This window comes from Cervus elaphus, chromosome 4, assembly GCF_910594005.1.
Source record: "Cervus elaphus chromosome 4, mCerEla1.1, whole genome shotgun sequence".
In the NCBI taxonomy this organism is placed as follows: domain Eukaryota; kingdom Metazoa; phylum Chordata; class Mammalia; order Artiodactyla; family Cervidae; genus Cervus; species Cervus elaphus.
The window spans coordinates 55,692,526-55,712,166 of NC_057818.1; the positions used below are offsets into that span (position 1 = coordinate 55,692,526).

The 19,641-nt window shown below is 50.6% G+C and overlaps 2 protein-coding genes across 2 annotated transcripts in view; one reads left to right on the forward strand and one right to left on the reverse strand.

The window, feature by feature from the left end:
• SULT2B1 (sulfotransferase family 2B member 1) overlaps positions 1–19,366 on the forward strand; it is a 36,936-nt gene extending 17,570 nt beyond the window's left edge. Inside the window, exons 2-7 of the mRNA XM_043899696.1 lie at positions 2,452–2,591; positions 9,330–9,538; positions 13,311–13,437; positions 13,668–13,762; positions 17,017–17,197; positions 19,157–19,366. Of these exons, the coding sequence (XP_043755631.1) occupies positions 2,452–2,591; positions 9,330–9,538; positions 13,311–13,437; positions 13,668–13,762; positions 17,017–17,197; positions 19,157–19,338 (934 nt within the window). The 3' untranslated portion in view covers positions 19,339–19,366. The remainder of the gene's footprint in view (positions 1–2,451; positions 2,592–9,329; positions 9,539–13,310; positions 13,438–13,667; positions 13,763–17,016; positions 17,198–19,156) is intronic.
• Positions 12,016–12,656, reverse strand: LOC122692275 (proteasome maturation protein-like). The gene has a single exon (XM_043899697.1). It carries the CDS (start codon positions 12,635–12,637, stop codon positions 12,218–12,220), a length of 420 nt encoding a protein of 139 aa, XP_043755632.1. The 5' UTR covers positions 12,638–12,656; the 3' UTR covers positions 12,016–12,217.
• Positions 19,367–19,641: the final 275 nt, after the last annotated feature.

Consider the following 19,641-nt stretch of genomic DNA (forward strand, 5'->3'; position numbering starts at 1 on the left):
GTTGTGACTTGAGAACTCTTTAGTTGAGTAAGGTATATGGGATCTAGTTCCCTGACCGGGGATTGAAACCAGGCCCCCAGCACTGTAAACTTGGAGTCTTAGCCACTGGACCACCAGGGAAGTCCCTCAGAACCACGCTCTTATTCACACTTGTCCCACTTTGGATACTAAGAAGCAGGGCTTGCAAAGCCCCTGCCACCACCCCTCTAAGGTAACCAGCCCTTCCTTCCCAGTCCCCTCACCAGGGACAAAAGGGGCCTTGGCAAGTAGACCATAGCCCACCTGCCAACTTCCTCCATAGCCTCCTCTGAGTTCCCCGCCCCTTGGGACGCTGCCCTTTGGCACCCCTGGCTGTCTGGGCCAAGCTTTACCTTGGCTCCCAGAACCCTCCTGGGATCCCACGTTGAGGAAACAATACTCTAGCTTTTGTCTTTCTCCTGCAAGCCTGAGCCTGATTCCAAGCCCTGGAGAAATTCCCCATCCCTCAGATCTTGGAAGCTGGTGGAGGCCTTCAGGAAGGCCACTGGGAGATCCCTGGGCAAGCTGCAGCCTTCAGTGGGCCTCAGTTTTCTCATCTGTCAACTGGGCAGATGAGGAAGAACTAACAGAAAAGGCCTGTGTAAGTCAGCTGGGGTTTCAACCTCACTGGGTCCAATACCCACCTCACCTCCTTTTTATTAAAAGCCATTATTTTAGGGACTTGCCTGGCAGTCCAGTGGTTAAAATCCCATGCTTCCACTGCAAAGAGGCACAGGTTCCAGGCCTGGTCAGGAAACTAAGATCCCATATGCCTCGTGAAGAAAGTGAAAGTGTTAGTTGCTCAGTTGTGTCTGAATCTTTGTGACCCCATGAACTGTAGCCCACCAGGCTCCTCTGTCCATGGAATTCTCCTGTCAAGAACAGGTTGCCATCCTCTTCTCCAGGGGTTCTTCCCAACCTAAGGATCAAACCGAGGACTCCTGCGTTGCAGGCAGGTTCTTTACTGTCTGAGCCATCAGGGAAGCCTATACCAAAAAGTAAAAAACAAAAACCTGAGTCTCCTCCCCTACTCCATACTTCTGATGCCAAGCTCCCTTGGACATGTGATATCATGATCCGACTTCCATGTCCCTAGCCTTCTTGTCTTTATGCCCAACCAGTGCTCCCAGAAGCAATTCCTGCACCCAACGAGCTCGCCATCCCCGTTAACCATACACAGACGTGCCAGCCAACCTTGTAAATATCCCACAGAAGTCCAGTGAAATCTATCCCCAGCTCAGTTTCACCTTAGTCGGGTCCCCCAGTTACCTATCCCTCTCCCACACCACAGACAGGAGACCCCAGGGGAGGCTGCCATAGCAAAGAGTCACGGAATTAAACAGACGGCTCTCAAAGAGTCTCACTTTTGGAAATTGTATGTCCACGTATGGCTGTGTGAACACACTGCAGCGTTTTGGGGACAGTGGCTTCAGCCAGGGGCTTGAAGTTTAAGACTGTTCCCGCTTCCTGGCTGATTCCGCATATGGGTTTCGCAGGTCGGCTCTGTGTCCCAGTGGCCGTGCAGGAATGGGCAGGGCACCTGACTCCTCTGGCCTGTGTTTATAAAATGGAGGTGGTGACTGAGCATCTTCCTTGAGGGTTGGGAGGAAGACTATATGTAAGGAACGCGCGCAGTCCCACTTTGCAGAGGTGAAGTGCTGTGTGTGCCGCCAGCGGTGTGACTTTGGGCAAGTCACTTGACCTCTCTGGGCCTCGATGTCTTCATCCAGAAAATGGGGATACTAACCACTGTCATTTCATATGAATGTTATGAAGTGAAGTAAGCATGTTAGTCACTCAGTTGTGTCTGACTCTTTGGGACCCCATGGACTGTAGCCCGCCAACTTCCTCTGTCCATGGAATTCTCCAGGCAAGAATACTGGGGTGGGTTGCCCTTTTCTTCAGGGGATCTTCCTGACTCAGTGATCAAACCCGGGTCTCCTGCATTGCAGGCAGATTCTTTACCCTCTGAGCCATCAGGGAAGCCCAGAATTCTTACCGGGTGTTAGTAAATCAGCCTTACTTTGCAGATGAGGAAACGAGGTGCAGAGAAAGTCCTGCTAATGAACGGGGTGCCCCTCGCCCATGTCCTTGGTCGCCCTCTGTCCTCTGCCCAAGATCACCCCTCCACTTTCTGTCACCATCCGTTCTGGAAGCTTCCGCTGTAAAGCTGGACCCCTGGGCAGACTCCTGGGACCTCGAAGGACACTCCAACGCAGGTCCCTTGGGTCTTCCCTGGCGGTCCAGTGGTTAAGACTTCGTGCTTCCGCTGGGAGGCGTGGGTTCTACCGCTGGTCGAGAAACTGAGATCCTGCATGACGCGGCACGGCCAAAAAAATAAAAAATTAAATTAAAAAAGGCCGGCTCTCCCAGGGTGACCTCTGTCCTTGCCTCGTTTCCAGTCCTCACGCTGTCTCCCCTACCTTCCTACAGCCAGAATTTGTCAGGCGAATACTTCAGGTACAAAGGCATCCTCTTCCCCGTGGGCCTCTACTCACCTGAGAGCATCAGCATGGTAGAGAACGCCGAAGTACAGGACGATGACATCTTCATCGTCACCTACCCCAAGTCAGGTACCTGCCGGGCCGGGCCGGGACGGGGGGCACTAAGGAGAGTGCTGGGTGAGTGTGGGGCCGAGGGTGAGAGGGTCACACCGAGGACAACGGGGAGAAGAAGGCGGGAGGGGCGGTGGGGTCGGGGACCCGTTTGGTCTGTTCAGAGCCAAGGCTTTGCAATGGCCGGTCCCTCCGCCAGGGGGCACCCTTCCCCGGATCCCTGGGCGCCTCGCTCCCTCCCGGCCCCTAGGCGGGCTCTTAGAGACCTTCCTGGCTAAAACAACTTCTCCATCCTTGAACTCTCCTCATACTTTTCTTCCCTGCCAGCCGCTGTAGTATATTTTCAGTGGTTGATTTAGTCACCGTCTTCCTCACTAGAACCTGGCTCCACGAGGGTTGATATTTTGGTTTGTCTTGATCATGACTGTGTTGTTTTAAAACGGTGTCTGAAAAAATGAAAAAATAAAAAATAAAACGGTGTCTGAAACACCTTCAATAAATATTTGTGAAAGGAAGGGAGGAAGAGAGGGAGGAAGGAAAGATCTTCATTTTCTCCATTTGGTTACTGAAATGAATTGTCTGCCATGTGCAGAGACACAGCTCTGAACAAAGATTTTTTTTTTCAAAATATTTTTGAAGAATTTCAAAAATATTATACTCACCCTTTTCAACATAGAGTTCTATGAGGATTTTTTGGGTAACGCTTAAAAGAATAATTCACGTACCATACACTTTGTATACTTCCAAATTCACCCATTGGAAAGTGTACACAGTTCTATGGTTGCAGTACATTCACAGAGTTGTGCAAACCATCACTGTAGTCAGTTTTAGAACATTTCCATTACTTACAGGGCTTCCCTGGTGGCTCAGATAGTCAAGAATCCACCTGTGATGCAGGAGACCGGAGTTCAATCACTGGGTCAGGAAGATCCCCTGAAGAAGAGAATGGCTACCCACTCCAGTATTCTTGCCTGGAGAATTTCATGGGCAGCGGAGCCTGGCAGGCCACAGTCCATGGGGTTGCAAAGAGTCAGACATGATTGAGGGATTCACACATTCACTTCACTTTCAACAAGAAACCCTGTACCCATTAGCCATCACCTCCCAAGCCCCACACCCTCACCCCCAAGGCTTAGGCACCATTATTCTGCTTTCTTACTCTATGATTTTGCCCATTCTGGACATTTCGTGTAAATAGAATAGTACAATAGCTGGTCTTTTGTGTCTGGCTTTTAGCCTACTTTTTAAAAATAATTTTATTTATTTATTATTTATTTTTGGCTATGCTGAGTCTTCATGGGTGCATGGGCTTTCTCCTGTTGCAGTGCCCGGGCTTCTCATTACGGTGGCCTCTCTTGCTGTGGAGCCGGGGTTCTGGGTTTCACAGGCTTCCGTCGCTGCAGCACATGGGCTCAGGAGTTGTGGTTTGCAGGCTCTAGTGCCCAGGCTCAGTAGTTGTGATGCACTTTGGGCTTAGTTGCTAAAGCACGTGGGATCTTCCCGGACTAGGCATCGAACCTACGTCTCCTGCATTGGCAAACTCTTTACTGCTGAGTCACTGGGGAAGTTCCAGCATGTTTCTGAGGCTGACACACATCGTTGTCAGTGCTTCATTCCTCTTTGTAGCAGAATAATATTTCGTGATATGAGTGTGCTACCTGCATGCTCAGTCACTTAGTTGACTCTTAGCAACACTATGGACTGTAGCCCGCCAGGTTTCCCTGTCCATGGGGTTCTCCAGGCAAGGATGCTGGAATGTGTTGCCATTTCCTTCCCCAGCGATCTTCCCAACCCAGGGATCGAACCCGCGTCTTCTGCACTGCTGGTGGATTCTTTTCTGAAGGAGTACACTATTGGGTATACTATGTTCTGCTCATTCATTTATCAGTTGATATAGTCAGTTGGGTTGTTTTCACTCTTTGACTCTTAATAACGCTTGTAGGAACACTGATATACAAATCTGTCTATGGACGTGTTTTCATTTCTCTTGGAGTTCTATGAATTTTGATAGACAATCACAGGAAAGACTACAATTGAGATGTAGACTAGTTCAGGGACTTTCCTGGCGCCCTGAGTGGTTAGGACTCGATGCCTTCGCTGCCCTCAAAAATCCTTTCACACCCTTTTGTGGTCAGCTCTTTCCTCACCCCATTCCTCAGCAACCAGTCATCCGTTTGCTGCCCCTATAGTTTTGCCTTTCCCCAAATGTCACATACATGAAGTCATACTCTATGCAACTTTTGAGACTGACGTCTTTCACTGAGTAATGTATTTTATTTTTTTCTTAATTTATTTATAATGGAAGGATAATTACAATATTGTGTTGGCTTCTGCCATACATCAACATGGATCAGACATAGGTATGTGTATGTCCCGTCCCTCTTGAGTCTCTCTCCCACCTCCCACCCCATCCCACCCCTCTAGGTGGTCACAGAGCCCCAGGTTGAGTTCCCTGAATCAGACAGCAAATCCCACTGGCTCTCTGTTTTACGTATGTTAGTGCATATGTTTCCATGCTACTCTCTCTGTTTGTCCCACCCTCTCCTTCCTACACCTGCCCCCAGTAATGCATTTTAGATTCATCCAGTTTTTGTATTTTTTATTGCTGGGGAGTACTCCAGAAAATGGACAGACCATGGTGGTTTTATACATTCATCCGCTGAAGGACACTTGGGTTGTTTCCAGGTTGGGTTGAGTATGACGAATACAACTGCCATAATCCATTTCATACAGGTCTCTGCATGGAAACACTTCTCCACTTATCTTGGGTAAATACTTAGCGGTGGAATTGTTGAGTTTATGGAAGTACACATGCTTAACTTGAGAAACTGCCAAACTGGTTCCAAAGTGGAAACCATCTTGTACGTTTGGGTAACCTGGTTTACCCTCTTGCATTCTCACCCGCAAGATCGGTGGGCTCCAGATGCTCTGCTTCCTTGTCAACACTTGGTATTGTCAGGGTTTTTTTTTAAAGCCATTCTCTTTTTTTTTTTTTTTTGGTCACACCACAGGGAATGTGGGATCTTAGTTCCCCAACCAGGGACAGACCCCATGCTACCTGCAGTGGAAGCAGGGAGTCTTAACCTCTGGACCACCAGGGAAGTCCCTGCAAAATCATTCTAACAGATGTGCTCTAGTATTTCACTGTGGCTTGTATTTGCATGTCTCTGCTGGCTAATGAAGCTGAGCATTTTTCCAGAGGCTTACAAGCCATCATATATCTTTTTTTTTTTTCCAGCACTGGGTCTTCCTTGCTTTTTGTCCAGGCTTTCTCTAGTTGCAGCAAGTGAAGGCTACTCTTCGTTGTGGTGCTTGGGCTTCTCATTGCAGTGGCTCCTCTTGTTGCAGAGCACAGGCTCCAGGTGCGTGGGCTTCGGTAGCTCCGGCACTTAGCTCAGTAGTTATGGCAGGTGGGTTCTAGGGCGCTCAGGCTTCAGTAGTCATGGCATACAAGCTGAGAAACTTTGGCTCGTGGCCCTAGAGCACGCAGGCTTCATTAGTTGTGGAACCAGGGCTGAGTAATAGTGGTGAGCGGGCTTAGCTGCTCTGAGGCACGTGGGACCTTCCCAGACCAGGGATCGAACTTGTGTCCCCTGCATTGGCATGTGGGTTCTTAACCACTGGACCATCCAGGAAGTCCACCATTATATACCTTTTTCAGCAATGTGTCTGCTCAGATTTTTTTTTTTTTTACTCTTTTTAATTGGTTGGTTGCTTTTCTAACTATTGAGTTTTGAGAGCTCTTTATGTAATCTGAGTATACATCCTTTATCAGATACGATTTTTGCAGGCATTTTCTCCGAGTCTGTGGCTTGTTTTTTCATTTTCTCTTCAGTGTCTTCTCAGAGCAAAAGTTTAAATTTTGATGAGCTCCTGTTGTCAATTTGTTCTTTAATGGATCAGACTTTTGATGTCATAGCTAAGGAAACTTTTCCTAAAGCAAGGTCATAAAGATGCCTTTTTTGTCTTCTAGAAGTTTTACAGTTTTAGAGTTTACACTAAAGTCTAAAATTCATTTTAAGATAATTTTTACATATAGTATGAGGTATGGATCAAGGTTCTTTGTTTGTATATGATGTCTAGTTATTCTAGATATTTTTTAAAGCTTAAAATATCTTAATTTCTCTCAGAAAGTCATGTGCTCATAGTTCAAAATTAAAGAGGTACAGAAGATTTCTCTCCTCCCAAGTCATCAACAGTCCCTGTGTATCTTTTCAGAATTTTATGTGCAAGCAAAAATGTACATATTTTTGTTACTTTTTCCCCACAAAAGTTAACAAATGATACACACCATTCTGCTTCATTTTTTTTTTTTTATGGTTTTGCCTTCTTTTTCCCTGTATTTTGACATCCTCCCATCTTAGAACCGTAAGCAAAGAGCTTCCTGGGGAAGCTCTTGTTTTTAACAGTTGGATTGTTTTTACAGTTCGATAACATTGGATGTACAAGAATCCTTGTTTAACTTGTTTAACTAGTTCCTTATTGATTCGCATTTCCTGGTTTCCCATCTTGTGTGTTTATACACAGTGTAAACTTTATACACACTGCTGCATCTTTCTGCGCATTGCGCTGCTGGCCTCTGTCCATCACGAGAGCCATCTGGGGGACTTCCCTGGTAGTACAGTGGTTAGGAATCCGCCTGCCAATGCAGGGGGCATGGGTTCGATCCCTGGTCCAGGAAGATCACACCTGCCAGGGAGCAACTAAGCCTGCGGGCCACAACTACTGAAGCCCACGTGCCTAGAGCCCCTGCTCTGCAACAAGAGAAGCCATCTCAGTGAGAAGCCCTCACACCACAAGGAAGACCCAGCTCAACTGAATAAATAAACATTAAAAAAAAAAAAAAAAAGCCTTCTGGAAGAAGCTCAGGAGAAGCAGGAAGAGAAACCACATCCTTCTGCAGGGTTCCTCCAGCGCCCTCTACTGACCAAGCGTCACATTGCGGCAGGTGGCCAACGAGATCTGAGCATACTCTCCAGCTCCAACATCCAGGAACAGGGAACCAGGAATGGGTTTGGAGCTGAGAGACAATACCCTGGGAACCCGCACAGGGTAGCTGTTAGAATCCAGGACAATGTAATACTAAGGCCAAGTGACCGTTCATATTATTGTTATTTCTCATCTGACCTGCCGGCAGTCTGATGGAACCCAGACTTGTGAACCGGGTCATGAATGAGATCCTCTTCCTGCTGCGTGATGTTTGTGGAGCTATGGCTAAGTTGGTTAAGAATCCGCCTGCAATGCAGGAGACCTGGGTTCAATCCCTGCATCAGGATGATCCCCTGAAGAAGGAAATGGCAACCCACTCCAGTATTCTTACCTGGGAAATACCATGTTCAGAGGAGCCTGGCGGGCTACAGTCCATGGGGTTGCAAGAGTCCGACATGACTAAGTGACTAAACCGCCACCAAAGAAATCAAGGGCTTATTCCCAAGAAGGGGCGGTGAAAAGTGCGGAGATTTTCAGTCCAGCCACCTGAATTCAGTTCCAGCTTCCTCTGTGTATTAATGGAGTGCTTCAGAATCTCATGAAGCTGCCCCAATAGAAATTTATTTCTCGGGAATTCCCTGACAGCCCAGTGGTTAGGATTCTATGCCTTCATTGCCCGGGTCCTGGTCTCAATGCCTGGTCAGGGAACAAAGATCCCACAAGCCATGCGGTGAGGCAAGGAAAAAAAAAAGAAAAGAAATGTATTGCTCATCCCTATAAATTCTAACTGATCTCAGGTGGCCTCAGCCTGCAACGGCTTGGAGCCGGGCTTGGGTTCCCAGCCAGAGAGTGGCTGGGCCGAGGCGGTGAGAGCACCAGATCCCAGCCACTAGACCAGTGGGCAATGACAAGGGCCCTGGTCCTCTGGCTTTGCAGAAAAGAATTTCCACCAAAAGGAGAGTCATGATGCAAATCAAGTTATTTATTAAGAGGAAAAGGTACGTGGGCAGACTCAGGGGGAGAGTCACTGAGTTGCACCTTTGTGGCAGTTTGAATTACTTTTATGGGGCATCTTGCGGGTTTCCTTTGGCCAATCGTTTTTATTTGCCTGGTTCACAGTCTGTATTTGGTGTATCTCAGGATCTTCCCATGTGTCCACATGCAACTCTTAGCCAAGATGAATTTTACCGGAAGGGGTCTGGGTAGAAAATCTCTTGGCATCATTCCCCTTTGAACTCCGAGGATCCTTTCTGAGCAAGTGTGGCTGGGCAGGTCTCCTGATTTCAAGAATGAAAACTATGTGGTCTGGACAGGACCCGGCCTCCTCCCTTAACTGTCCTGCTATTCTCTTCTTGGAGTTTTGGTCCATAGGGAATGAATCCACCCTGGGGGTGGAGGTGGGGGTGGGGGCATTTGCCTCCTGCACAACCAGTGACCCACACAACCAGTGCGGGATGGATGGAGGGAAGGTGGGTTATCCATGCAGCTTCTGGCATCCTCGCTTCTTCTGCTTTATGGCTCTGCCATCCCCAGGAGCCCCAGTTTCCACTGGCATCTCTGCATCCAGCCAGCAGAGGGGAAGTGAAAGTGTTAGTCGCTCAGTCGTGTCCGACACTTTGCGACCCCCTGGACTCTAGCCCACCAGGCTCCTCTGTCCATGGAATTCTACAGGCAAGAATACTGGAGTGGGTTGCCATTTCCTCCCCCAGGGGATCTTCTCGACCCAGGGATTGAACCTGGGTCTCCTGCATTGCAGGTGGATTCTCTACCGTCTGAGCCACCAGGGAAGCCCTACCTCTGATTAACTTGCCCAGTTTTTCCCGACAGGGACCAACTGGATGATTGAGATCCTGAGCTTAATCCTAAAGGACGGGGACCCCTCCTGGGTCCACTCAGTGCCCATCTGGAAGCGGTCGCCCTGGTGTGAAGCCATCATAGGTGCCTTCAGCCTCCCCAACCAGCCCAGCCCCCGCCTCATGAGCTCCCACCTCCCCATCCAGCTCTTCGCCAAGGCCTTCTTCAACTCCAAGGCCAAGGTACAGGAGGAGGGAGGGGTGTGTGTGTCGGGGGGTCGAGGGGGTGGAGCATAACTCTCTGGTGAACTCAGCATATATTGATTAAGCAGCTACGATGTGCCTGGTCCTGATCTAGAAGAGCAGCAAATACATGCGCAGGAACACCAGCCTTGTGAGCCCACACTCTAAAGGGGGCAGGCCAAGAACAGATGGAATAGATAAGGAAAATACTGGGGCTTCCCTGGTGGTCCAGTGGTTAGGAGTCTATGCTTCCATTGCAGGAGGCATGGGTTTGATCTCTGGTTGGGGGACTAAGATCCTGCATCCCAAATAAATTTATATAAACATCCTTTTAAAAATAAGGAAAATAGTTAATACATCCAAGATGATAAATTCACATCAAGAAGGAGGAGACGGCGGGGGTTGGGGTTAGAGGTAAGGGTTGCAATTCTAAATAGGGGAGGGGTCAAAGGAGGCCTCAGCAAGACGATGTCATTTGAGTAAAGACTTGAGATGTGAGGGGAGGAGCCACGGGGGTGTCGGGAATGGTGGAAGAATGTTCCAGGCAGCGGCATGAGCAGGTGCAAAGGCCCTGGGGTGGGTGTGGCAGGCCTGAGGTCCGGCCAGGAGGACTGTGTGGTTGGATCTAAGTGAGCAAGGGGGAGCGGAGTAGAGATGAGGTCATGGATTTGACAAGGGCCACAATGTGCAAGGGCCGCACGGGTGTTGGTGGGGAGTTTGCTTGTGTCTGATGGGGACAGGAGCTAGGGGAGGACCCTGAGCAGAGGAGAAACAGGGACCAACTTAGGTTTTCCCGGGTGCCCTCTGGCTACAAGGCAGGGAAAAGATGCTCAGGGCAAGGGCAGAAGCCGAGCACCGGGGAAGGTGACAGACCAGGTGTAAGGTGGCCGTGGAGGCAAACAGGGCGGTGGCCGTGGAGGTGAAGACAAAAGGGCTGGGTTTGGAATGTATTCTGAAACTGGAACCAGGAAGATTTGCTGGCGGGTTGGATGTGAGTGTGAGAGGAGCATGAGTCAAGGGTGACGGCACGTCCAGTAAGGAACTGGGAGGATGGGGCTGCCATGAACTGAGAAGGGGAGGAGAGGTTTGAGGGGATGAAGGGGGGCTCTGCTCTGACCCAAGTGGAGGATGCCAGTGGACAGTGAGAGAGATGAAGCTGGGCTTGACAGGAGTGATGTGTGCTGGGCACATCTATTTGCAACCTGTCGAGATGTGTGTGTACATAAATAGAGACAGAGAGAAACAGAGAGACAGAGGCAGACAAAGATAAAGAAATAGAGATAGAGAGAGGAATTAAAGCCAGGAGACTGCTGGGATCACCAGGGAAGGAAGTGAGTGTGGCAGAGAAGTGGTGGGGATTGCAATCCAGGGGTCCCCAAGACCACTTTCAGGCTCAGTGATTCACTGTAAAGACTCATAGAGCTCAGCAAAGCTGTTATGATCACAGTTATAGCTTATTACAGTGAAAGGATGGGCTTCCCCGGTGACTCAGCGGTAGAGAATCTGCCTGCAATGCCAGAGCCACGAGAGACACAGGTTTGATCCCTGGATTGGGATGATCCCCTGGAGGAGGAAATGGCAACCCACTCCAGTATTCTTGCCTGGAGAATCCCCATGGACAGAGGAGCCTGGCAGGCTATAGTCCATAGGGTTGCAAAAAGTCAGACATGACTGAAACGACTTAGCACAGAGAAAGGATAGAAATTAAAGTTGGTGAAGGGAAGAGGTGCCTGGGGGCGCATCCACAAGAGACCAGGCACCAGCTTTGATGAGGTCTGTCCCAGTGGAGCTGTATGGACAGCGCGCGGTCCTCCGACAAAGGCATGAGACAACACGCATGGAACGTCACCCAGCAGGGACGCTGCCCTGAGCCTCGGCATCCAGGGTTTTTTTTTTTTTCCTGAGAAACAGATAATCTTTAATTTCTGTAAACTAGGTTCATAAAAAATACTTTAGTAAGAACGAACCACCATAGGGAAGATTTATTTTTAAACAGACTATTATGCAATTTGTTCATGGATAGCATGTGTGTGTCCATGAATGTTCTATGTTTTTAAATTTAAGTAGCTTGTGATACATAAATCTCTGCAGTACTGTAGTTTAAAACTGACATCTCCTGGTTGTTTTTCAGTTTAAAGATAAGACCAAAATCAAAAAACCTGAAAGAATCAAAGAATATAGCTATAATTCTTAAGTAGTATCAACAAAGCCAGTGTTATTCTTATGTATATTAATGGACTATACTGAAACAAGGTAAAATCTAATAGTCTTGTTCTGTCCTTACTTTGAAATGTTGCCACTGAAATCAATTATAGATGTTTATTCTGAAAGATGCTACTATAAAGGTTGCAGGCTCAAAACTACTCAAAGTTAAATTTCTGGAATAACTAGGAAATAGGCTGATTTGGAACCTGTGCAGAGTTTTATACTATTAATTAGTAACATTTTTTTAAAGACCTAGAAAGCTGTTGCTTTCATATAAATAAGTTTTAAAACCAATTCCCTTGAGTACTCTCAATTATCACATAAAGCAATGACCCAAATAATTTCAAATGATCACAGATATTTAGGCAACAATTCTCATGTGTTAGTACTTTTAATATTGTGCACATCAAATTATAAGAAAAAGACAACTATAAACAAGACGCGCCCTTCTACTTCCATGAACAGCACACAGCATTATAGTAAGCCAAGTTGATACTCAACCATGAAATGCGGTTCTCCCATTAGTTCATTTTGTGATGGGTCATTAAGAATATCTTCAAATCCAGTAGTCTCATCGTTCCCCCTCAAAATATCCGGTGAAAGGTTTGAGCTTGGAAGAAATGGAAGACGCTGCTGCACTGCCTTGAATTCCATCTGCAGTTTTAGTGGTGCAAAAAGACCCTGGATGTTTCTCAGTGTGGAGAAGTTCATCTTATCTTGGCTGAGCCAGTAATTTTTTTCTGATAATTCAAGAGGATGACTGGGCAGAAGTTCATTTTTCACACAAGAGAAATGTTTTTGAAGAAGATCATGACTTTCAAAAGGTCCACTTGCTGACAGCTCAGTAACTGGAATACGGTCCTTTAGCTGAGATCCAAGTCCTCTGGCATTCATCTTGGACTCGATCGGCGTACAGACGCTCTCCCCTTGACGGTCAGCTGGCCCATCCAAGGTTTTTGTTGGAGGTTGGCCACGTAGGTGTGACTGACCACCTGCATGGCTAACCTTGGTCTTGAGAGAGGACATATCTGATGGGGCTGGAGTAAAGCTAGAAGCAGAACATCAAGCTGGCAAACAGATTGGAACCGGGTCATCAGGACCTTGAATGCCAGGCCCAGGGGCTGGGGCTCCGCCTTGGGGCGGAGGGCCAAGGAGGGCACAGTCAGGTGTGGGTGTAGAAAGAGCCTCTGGGGCCGTGTGGAGGCTGGGGCCTCCGCCATGGGAATCAGAAGCAGGGTGGCTGCCTTTCTCTCTTGGTCATCGCCCCTCACCATGATCTCCACCACCCGCCCCACGCGCCTGTCTCCTTCACTCTTTATTTCTTGAAGCCAAACTGCCCCTCCACCTGGTATCGAAACAGTCCCTCTCTTTTCCCAGAGTGTGGCTAGAGGGTGCCCTCCCCTGCTGTGGACCAAGGCAAACTGATCTGAACCCCCATTAGCTGGGAAGTCCCTCCAGAAGTCTACCCTGAGTCTGTCCTGCTGCAGAGATCTGAAGAGAGAGGGCTGGAGGGCAGGAAACCTCAGGGGCTGACACCCTCTCGCCTCTTCCCCCCACCCCCACACAGGTGATCTACATGGGCCGGAACCCCCGGGACGTGGTGGTCTCGCTCTATCACTACTCCAAGATCGCCAGGCAGTTGAAGGACCCTGGCACGCCCGACCAGTTCCTGGAGAACTTCCTCAAAGGCGAAGGTGAGGACTGGGGCGGCATGAGGTTGGGGGGTTGGTGAGCCCCGAGGAGGCCCAGATGGGAGAAGGGCCAAGAAGGAAGTGGGGTAGGGGAGGTGGTGGGGGGCTTGGAGGGAGGCCTCCAGCTCTGAGGGGCCAAGCCTGGGGCCATGGGGAGTTGGCTGGGCTCCTCCGAGCCCCAGAGGGGCTGGCCCAGCTCCCCGTCCCTCACCCTCCTGTCTCTCTGCTCGCAGTGCAGTTCGGCTCCTGGTTCGACCACATTAAGGGCTGGATTCGGATGAAGGGCAAAGAGAACTTCCTGTTTATCACTTACGAGGAGATGCAGCAGGTGGTCCCCTCCCCCACCTCAGCCCGCTCCCCCCTCACTCCTCCCCCCTCACTCCTCCCCCCTCACTCCTCCCCGGCTCATGCCCGCCCACCCACCATCTCCGCTTCCCAGAAGGCACAGAGCTAAGGAGAAAAGGCAAGCGGGGAGCAGAGCATCCCTAATGCACATGGGCGCAATTTTCAGAAGGGAGGAGCTCCCTGGGGAAAATGTGTCTCAGGCAAAGGGAATATGCCAGTGCAAAGGCCCTGAGGTGAGAGTCTGCTTGAAGTGTTCCAAAGAGAGCCAAGAGGCCAGAGCTGAGAGGAGGTGGGGTGGGATAGGGCAGAGAGGGGGTGGGGGCCCCGAGTGAATACTTGGGCTTTTTTCTGAGTAGGTGGGAGCCACAGGTGGGCTGTAAGCGAGGGAGGTTATAGGTTAAGTGAGATGCTACAGAACCCTGACCCTCAAAAAGTGATGGTTGTGATGATTGTGACATGAAAGGCAGAGGGAAGCAGTGGAAGAAAATGGTCTTTGGAGGCAGAGAGCCTGGCTGGACCCTGTGGAATGTCCCTGGGGCAGGCACCTGGGACAGAAAGGCCTTCTGGCTGGGGCAGTCAGGGAAGGCTGCCTGGAAGAAGGGGCCATGAAGAATGTCTATGGCTTTGCCTGGCTGCAAGGAGGATGCTGGGCTTCTAGTTGGACCAAATCCACAGTGAAGGTGTCCAACTGTTCCATGTTCCTTTTTAAATTAAAAAAAAAATTTTTGTGGTACCTCAAGGCATGTGGGCTCTTAGTTCCCTAATCAGGGATTGAACACAAACCCCCTGCATTGGAAGCATAGTCTTAACCACTGGACCGCCAGGGAAGTCCCCTGTTCTATGTTCTTAACAGAGCTCTATTCTGAGAGGCTAGGAACCTAAGAGATTTCCAATGTTCCTTCACCCATGGCCCCAGACACATTCTCATCCCGTGTGTGTGTTTCATATATTTTTTGTGTCCTGGTTTATGTCGACACTGTACGGCAGAAAGAGCCTGGATGTCGGTGTTCAAAAAGCTGTTGAAAGCCTCTTTAAAATCTCTCAGAACCTCAGAGGTCTCATCTTTTTAAAAATGGGTGGAAAATGCTGGCTCAAGGGTTGCTGTGAGAACCGCATCCCTGGCATTGGCGTCTTATAACCATCTGACAAGGGCCAGCAAAGTGTTAGTGTAGTGTGCAAGGTAAGAGTGATTAGGTTCTGAGCAAGGGCCTATCTGGCTAATAAAACCGTAACAGCAGAGGTTTCAGCCTCTTAAGTTGCAGGAAATGGTGTATTTTATTTTATTTTCTATTTTGGTTGCTCCGGGCCCTTGTTGCTGTGTGTGACCTTTCTCTAATGGTGGTGAGTGGGGGCTCTGCTTCGTTGCAGAGCACGGGCTTCTCTTGTTGCAGAGCACAGGCTCTAGGAACCCCAGCTTCAGTGGTTGCAGCACGTGGACTCTGTAGTAGCTCCAAGTCATGTGGAATCTTCCCAGATCAGGGATCGAATCCATGTCCTCTGCACTGGCAGGCGGATTCTTAACCACTGTGCCACCAGGGAAGTCCAGAAGATAGTATATTTAAGTGGCTGACCCCAATATTATTATTGCCCCCATTTTACAGAGGAGCAAACTGAGGTAGTATAGCCTCAAGAGAGCTGAGAACTTGCCCGAGGCACACAGCTCTTCACTGTGAATCCAATGGGTTTATTTTATTTTATTTTCCACTCTGGTAAATCTCTTTTGATAGAAAGATCCAGAAAAGACTTCGGCATCACCCCTCCCCTGTCTTTTCCATCCGGCTTTGTTCTCTGAACCAAAAACTGGGCCACACAGCCTGACAGAGCTTCTGGGCTGCCCCTGGGTGTGAGGAACGGCCAACATGTTAGAATTTCTGGGACACATCAGTGGTTCAAGAGGATAAAAGCTTATGAAACCAAGAATGACCTGGAAAATCAGGGCTGTGAGGTCGGTGGAGCTGACCACAAGGCTGCTTATGCCAGGTGCTGTGTGTCAGGGAAGGCAGGGAGATAGATGGGAGGGTCATGAACTTTGGGGACTCAGATCTGAGCTCCTTGTTGGCTGTGTGACCCTAGACAAGTGTCTTTCCCTCTCTGAGCCTCCATTTACCAATGGGGGTAATGACACCTCTCTGCCAAGCTATTTGGAGGATTGGGACAAATATACGTGAGAGTTTTGGACCAGAGATGGGTATACAGTAGGTGCTTAATCCACAGTGATTTGAACCATCAGTCATGAGGGAGGTGATGTTTGGGTGGCATCTGGAGGGGTAAGTTTGCCAGGCAGAGAAGGGTGGCGCAGGGCATTTGTGACAGCCCCATGCCAAAGCCCACAGGGAGGACCGTGCGGGGAAGGAGATGAAAGACCAGGCCACGCCTGACCTGAAAACCAGACCTGGAGGGGGATGTCCTTGGTGGTCCAGTGGCTAAGACTCCATGCTCCCAATGCAGGGGGCCTGAGTTCGATCCCTGGTCAGGGAACTAGATCCCACTTGCCCCAACTAAGACCTGGTACAGCTAAATGAATAAATATTAAAAAAAAAAAAAAAAGCCAGGCCTGGGGATTGGGGCACTGGGGAGTCACAGGAGGGCTGGGAGGAGGGGAGGAACAGGGTCAGCTCTGGGTGTGGGAAACTGGAGGCAGGGAGGCTGGGGAAAAGGCCAGGGTGGAGGCTGGGGTGAGGGTTCACAGGGAGAGAATGAGGCCGGACCAGGGCTAGGGGCTGTGGGGACACACAGGAGGGGAGGTGGCAGAGAGCTGACGCAGGAGGGTCAGGGGCTGATGACCGACGGGGGCAAGCTGGGGAGCGGGTAGGGAGGAAGGGGAGGTGAGGCACGGCCAGGAGTTCGGCCCTGGGTGAATGGTGGGGCTCTCCTGGGACCTGGAGTGGGGCGGGGTTGGGCACAGACCAATTTTGAATCTGAAGGAGAGTTGACTCTGCAAGAGATGCTGGACTGATCCCTGCCTCTTGCTGTGACCTCCAACCCAGCCCCATCCTTCCCTTCCCCCCACAGAACCCTCCAAAGCCCACACCGCGGGAAACCCCAGAAGCCACAGCCCAACCCCTCCACCTGGAGGTGGGGAAACTGAGGCAAAGAGGCAGAATTCTGCTCGCCGCGCCCCCTCCCCCCCCGCCAGATTCCAGGTCTGGGTGGGGACTCAGGCATCCAGATTCTGGGTCTGGTGCCCCTTCCGGGCCTGGGGTCCCCTCGTCCACTGACGCCTCCCCTGCCCCCCAGGATCTCCGTAGCTCCGTAAGGCACATCTGCCAGTTCCTGGGCCGGCCGCTGGGCGAGGAGGCGCTGGAGTCCGTCGTGGCACACTCGGCCTTCAACGCCATGAAGGCCAACACCATGTCCAACTTCTCCCTGCTGCCCCACAGCCTGCTGGACCAGCGCCATGGTGCCTTCCTCCGGAAAGGTGAGGGGACTCTGGGGTTCCAGGCCCCATGAGGCCACTGCCTGGCTGTGTGTCCTGGGCGAGTTACTTAACCTCTCTGGGCCTGTTAGCACGGAGCTTGGTACACAACTGATGCTAAACGCTGGAAGGCATTGCCAGAGTGGTTCTGAATGCTCGGAGGCTGGAGTCTTCTTCGTGAACCCTTCTTAGGGTTAACGTTCACCCCAGAAATAGTCAAGTGTTGGATGACAGGCTGAGGGTGGGAGTGTATTAGTTTCCTATTCCTGTTGGAACCAAATACCACACATATAGGGGCTTAAAACAACACACATTCAGGGAAATTCCTGGTGGTCCAGTAGTTAGGACTCAGCACTTTGCACTGCCATGGCCCAAGAGTGGGGGAACTAAGGTCTTCCAAATAGTGCGGTGCAGCCAAAATAATAATAATAATAATAAAAGAAAAAACAAAACACACACATTCACTGCCTTATTGTTCTGGATATCAGAAGTCCAAAATCAGCCTCACAGAGCTAAAATTAAAGTGGCAAGACCGTGTTCTTTATGGAGGCTCTAGGGGAGAATGAGTTCCCTGCCTTCACAGCTTCCAGACCCACCTGTATTCCCTGGCTTGTGGTCCCTTCCTCCATCTTCAAAGCATCTTCTACTCTCTGACTCTGACCCTCCCGCACCCTCTTATAATGATGAGTGAGTGTGTGCTAAGTTGCTACAGTCGTGATGAGTCTGCGATTCTGTGGACTGTAGCTGGCTAGGCTCCTCTGTCCATGGGAGTCTCCAGGCAACAATGCTGGACCGGGAGATCTTCCTGACCCAGGGACTGAACCCGCGTCTCTTATACCTTCTGCAAATGGGTTCTTTACTGCTAGGGCCACCCGGGAAGCCCCTCTTATAAGAATGTTTGCCATTGAATGTTAACATCTTTAACTTAATCACATCTGTAAAGTCCCTTTTGCCGTGTTGAGTCACATGTACATAGGTTCTAAGGGTCAGGTCATAGACATCTTGGTGGGGGTGCCACTAGTCAGCCCATCACAGGGAGGTCAGCCCATCACAGGGAGCTCCCCCCAAAAACCTCACTAAGGGTGTCATGTAACATGTGGTGTATGCATTTGCGAAAATTCAAAACACTGTGACCCAAATGACTTTGGCCCCAGGATTCCAGGTAACAGCTGGTGCCCCTGGTTATCCCATGAGATGAGAAACTTGAGGGTGCATTTCCCTACTGGTCCAGTGGTTAAGATTCTGCACTTCCGCTGCAGGGAGTGCAGGTTCGATCCCTGGCCTGGGAACTAAGATCTCATATTCCGTGCAGTGTAGCCAAACCAAAAAAAAAGTAAAAATAACTAATTAAATAATTTTTAAAGATAAATTAAAAAAAAAAAAAAGCAACTTGAGGGATCCAAGTGTTTGCCTAGGGGCACATCGAGCTGGCAGTCACATCCCTCACCTGCTCAGTGGCTGTGAGAGGCAAAGCATCAGCGTGATCCGTGGTGCCCAGAAGCGCAGGGGAAGCGCTGGCTCCCAGTGTCAGAGCGGTACTGGAGGCAGTGGGCGCCGCGGTAGGCGCACTGGAGCGAGGAAACCCTGTTCTAGCCAGAGAAGTGAAGGACAGGTGGAAGAGGAGCTGATACAAAGCCGGGGCAGGATGCTAGACGGGGAGGCGGATGCTCTGGGTAGAGATTTATGAGCTTGGTGGGGGAAGGGGAGAGGTCTGCTGGAGAGGTGAGCACGGCAAAGGGGGCCCGACGGGGAGGGGCAAGAATGGTGCCCAGGGGTCTGGCCAGGCGACTGGTGGCCAGTGACAACGTGTCAGCCATCAGCAAAATGGAGATATGGGGGGAGGAGGGAAGGACAGTGCTTCTGGCAAAGGCCAGGAGGTGGCAAGGAGGGTGCTGGCATCTCGGGGGCGGGGACGACGCTCGGGATGCGCCTCAGCTCCGCCTTCCCTCCCCTCCCCTCCAGGGGTCTGCGGTGACTGGAAGAACCACTTCACGGTGGCGCAGAGTGAAGCCTTCGACCGCCTCTACCGCGAGCAGATGCGGGGGCTGCCGACCTTCCCCTGGGACGTGGACCCCGAGGACGCCAGTCCGGACCCCGACCCAAGCCCCAACCCAGATCAGGCCTCCGAAGCACCCCACCCGTGACCCTGAAAATAAAAGCGTGTCTCTCCTGCGCGGGCTACTGGATGCGCTGCGGAGGGGATGTGCCGCCGGCGGGCGGCGCGGGGCGCCGTCGAGAGCCTCGGAGGCTGGGGTGGGGGCCCCAGGGGTCGCCCAAGGCCTAGGGGAGGGAGAGGTCCTCTAACACACCCCGCACGCCTGTGGGGTAGGGGCTCTAGAAGCCTCTCCCAGAGGCAAAGAGGGAGGCAGGGAGGCCAGCGCTGGGCACCTGACTCCCCCCGGCCGGGGTGCTGAGACCCCGACTCCGGGATCCCGGGGAGGGAGGGT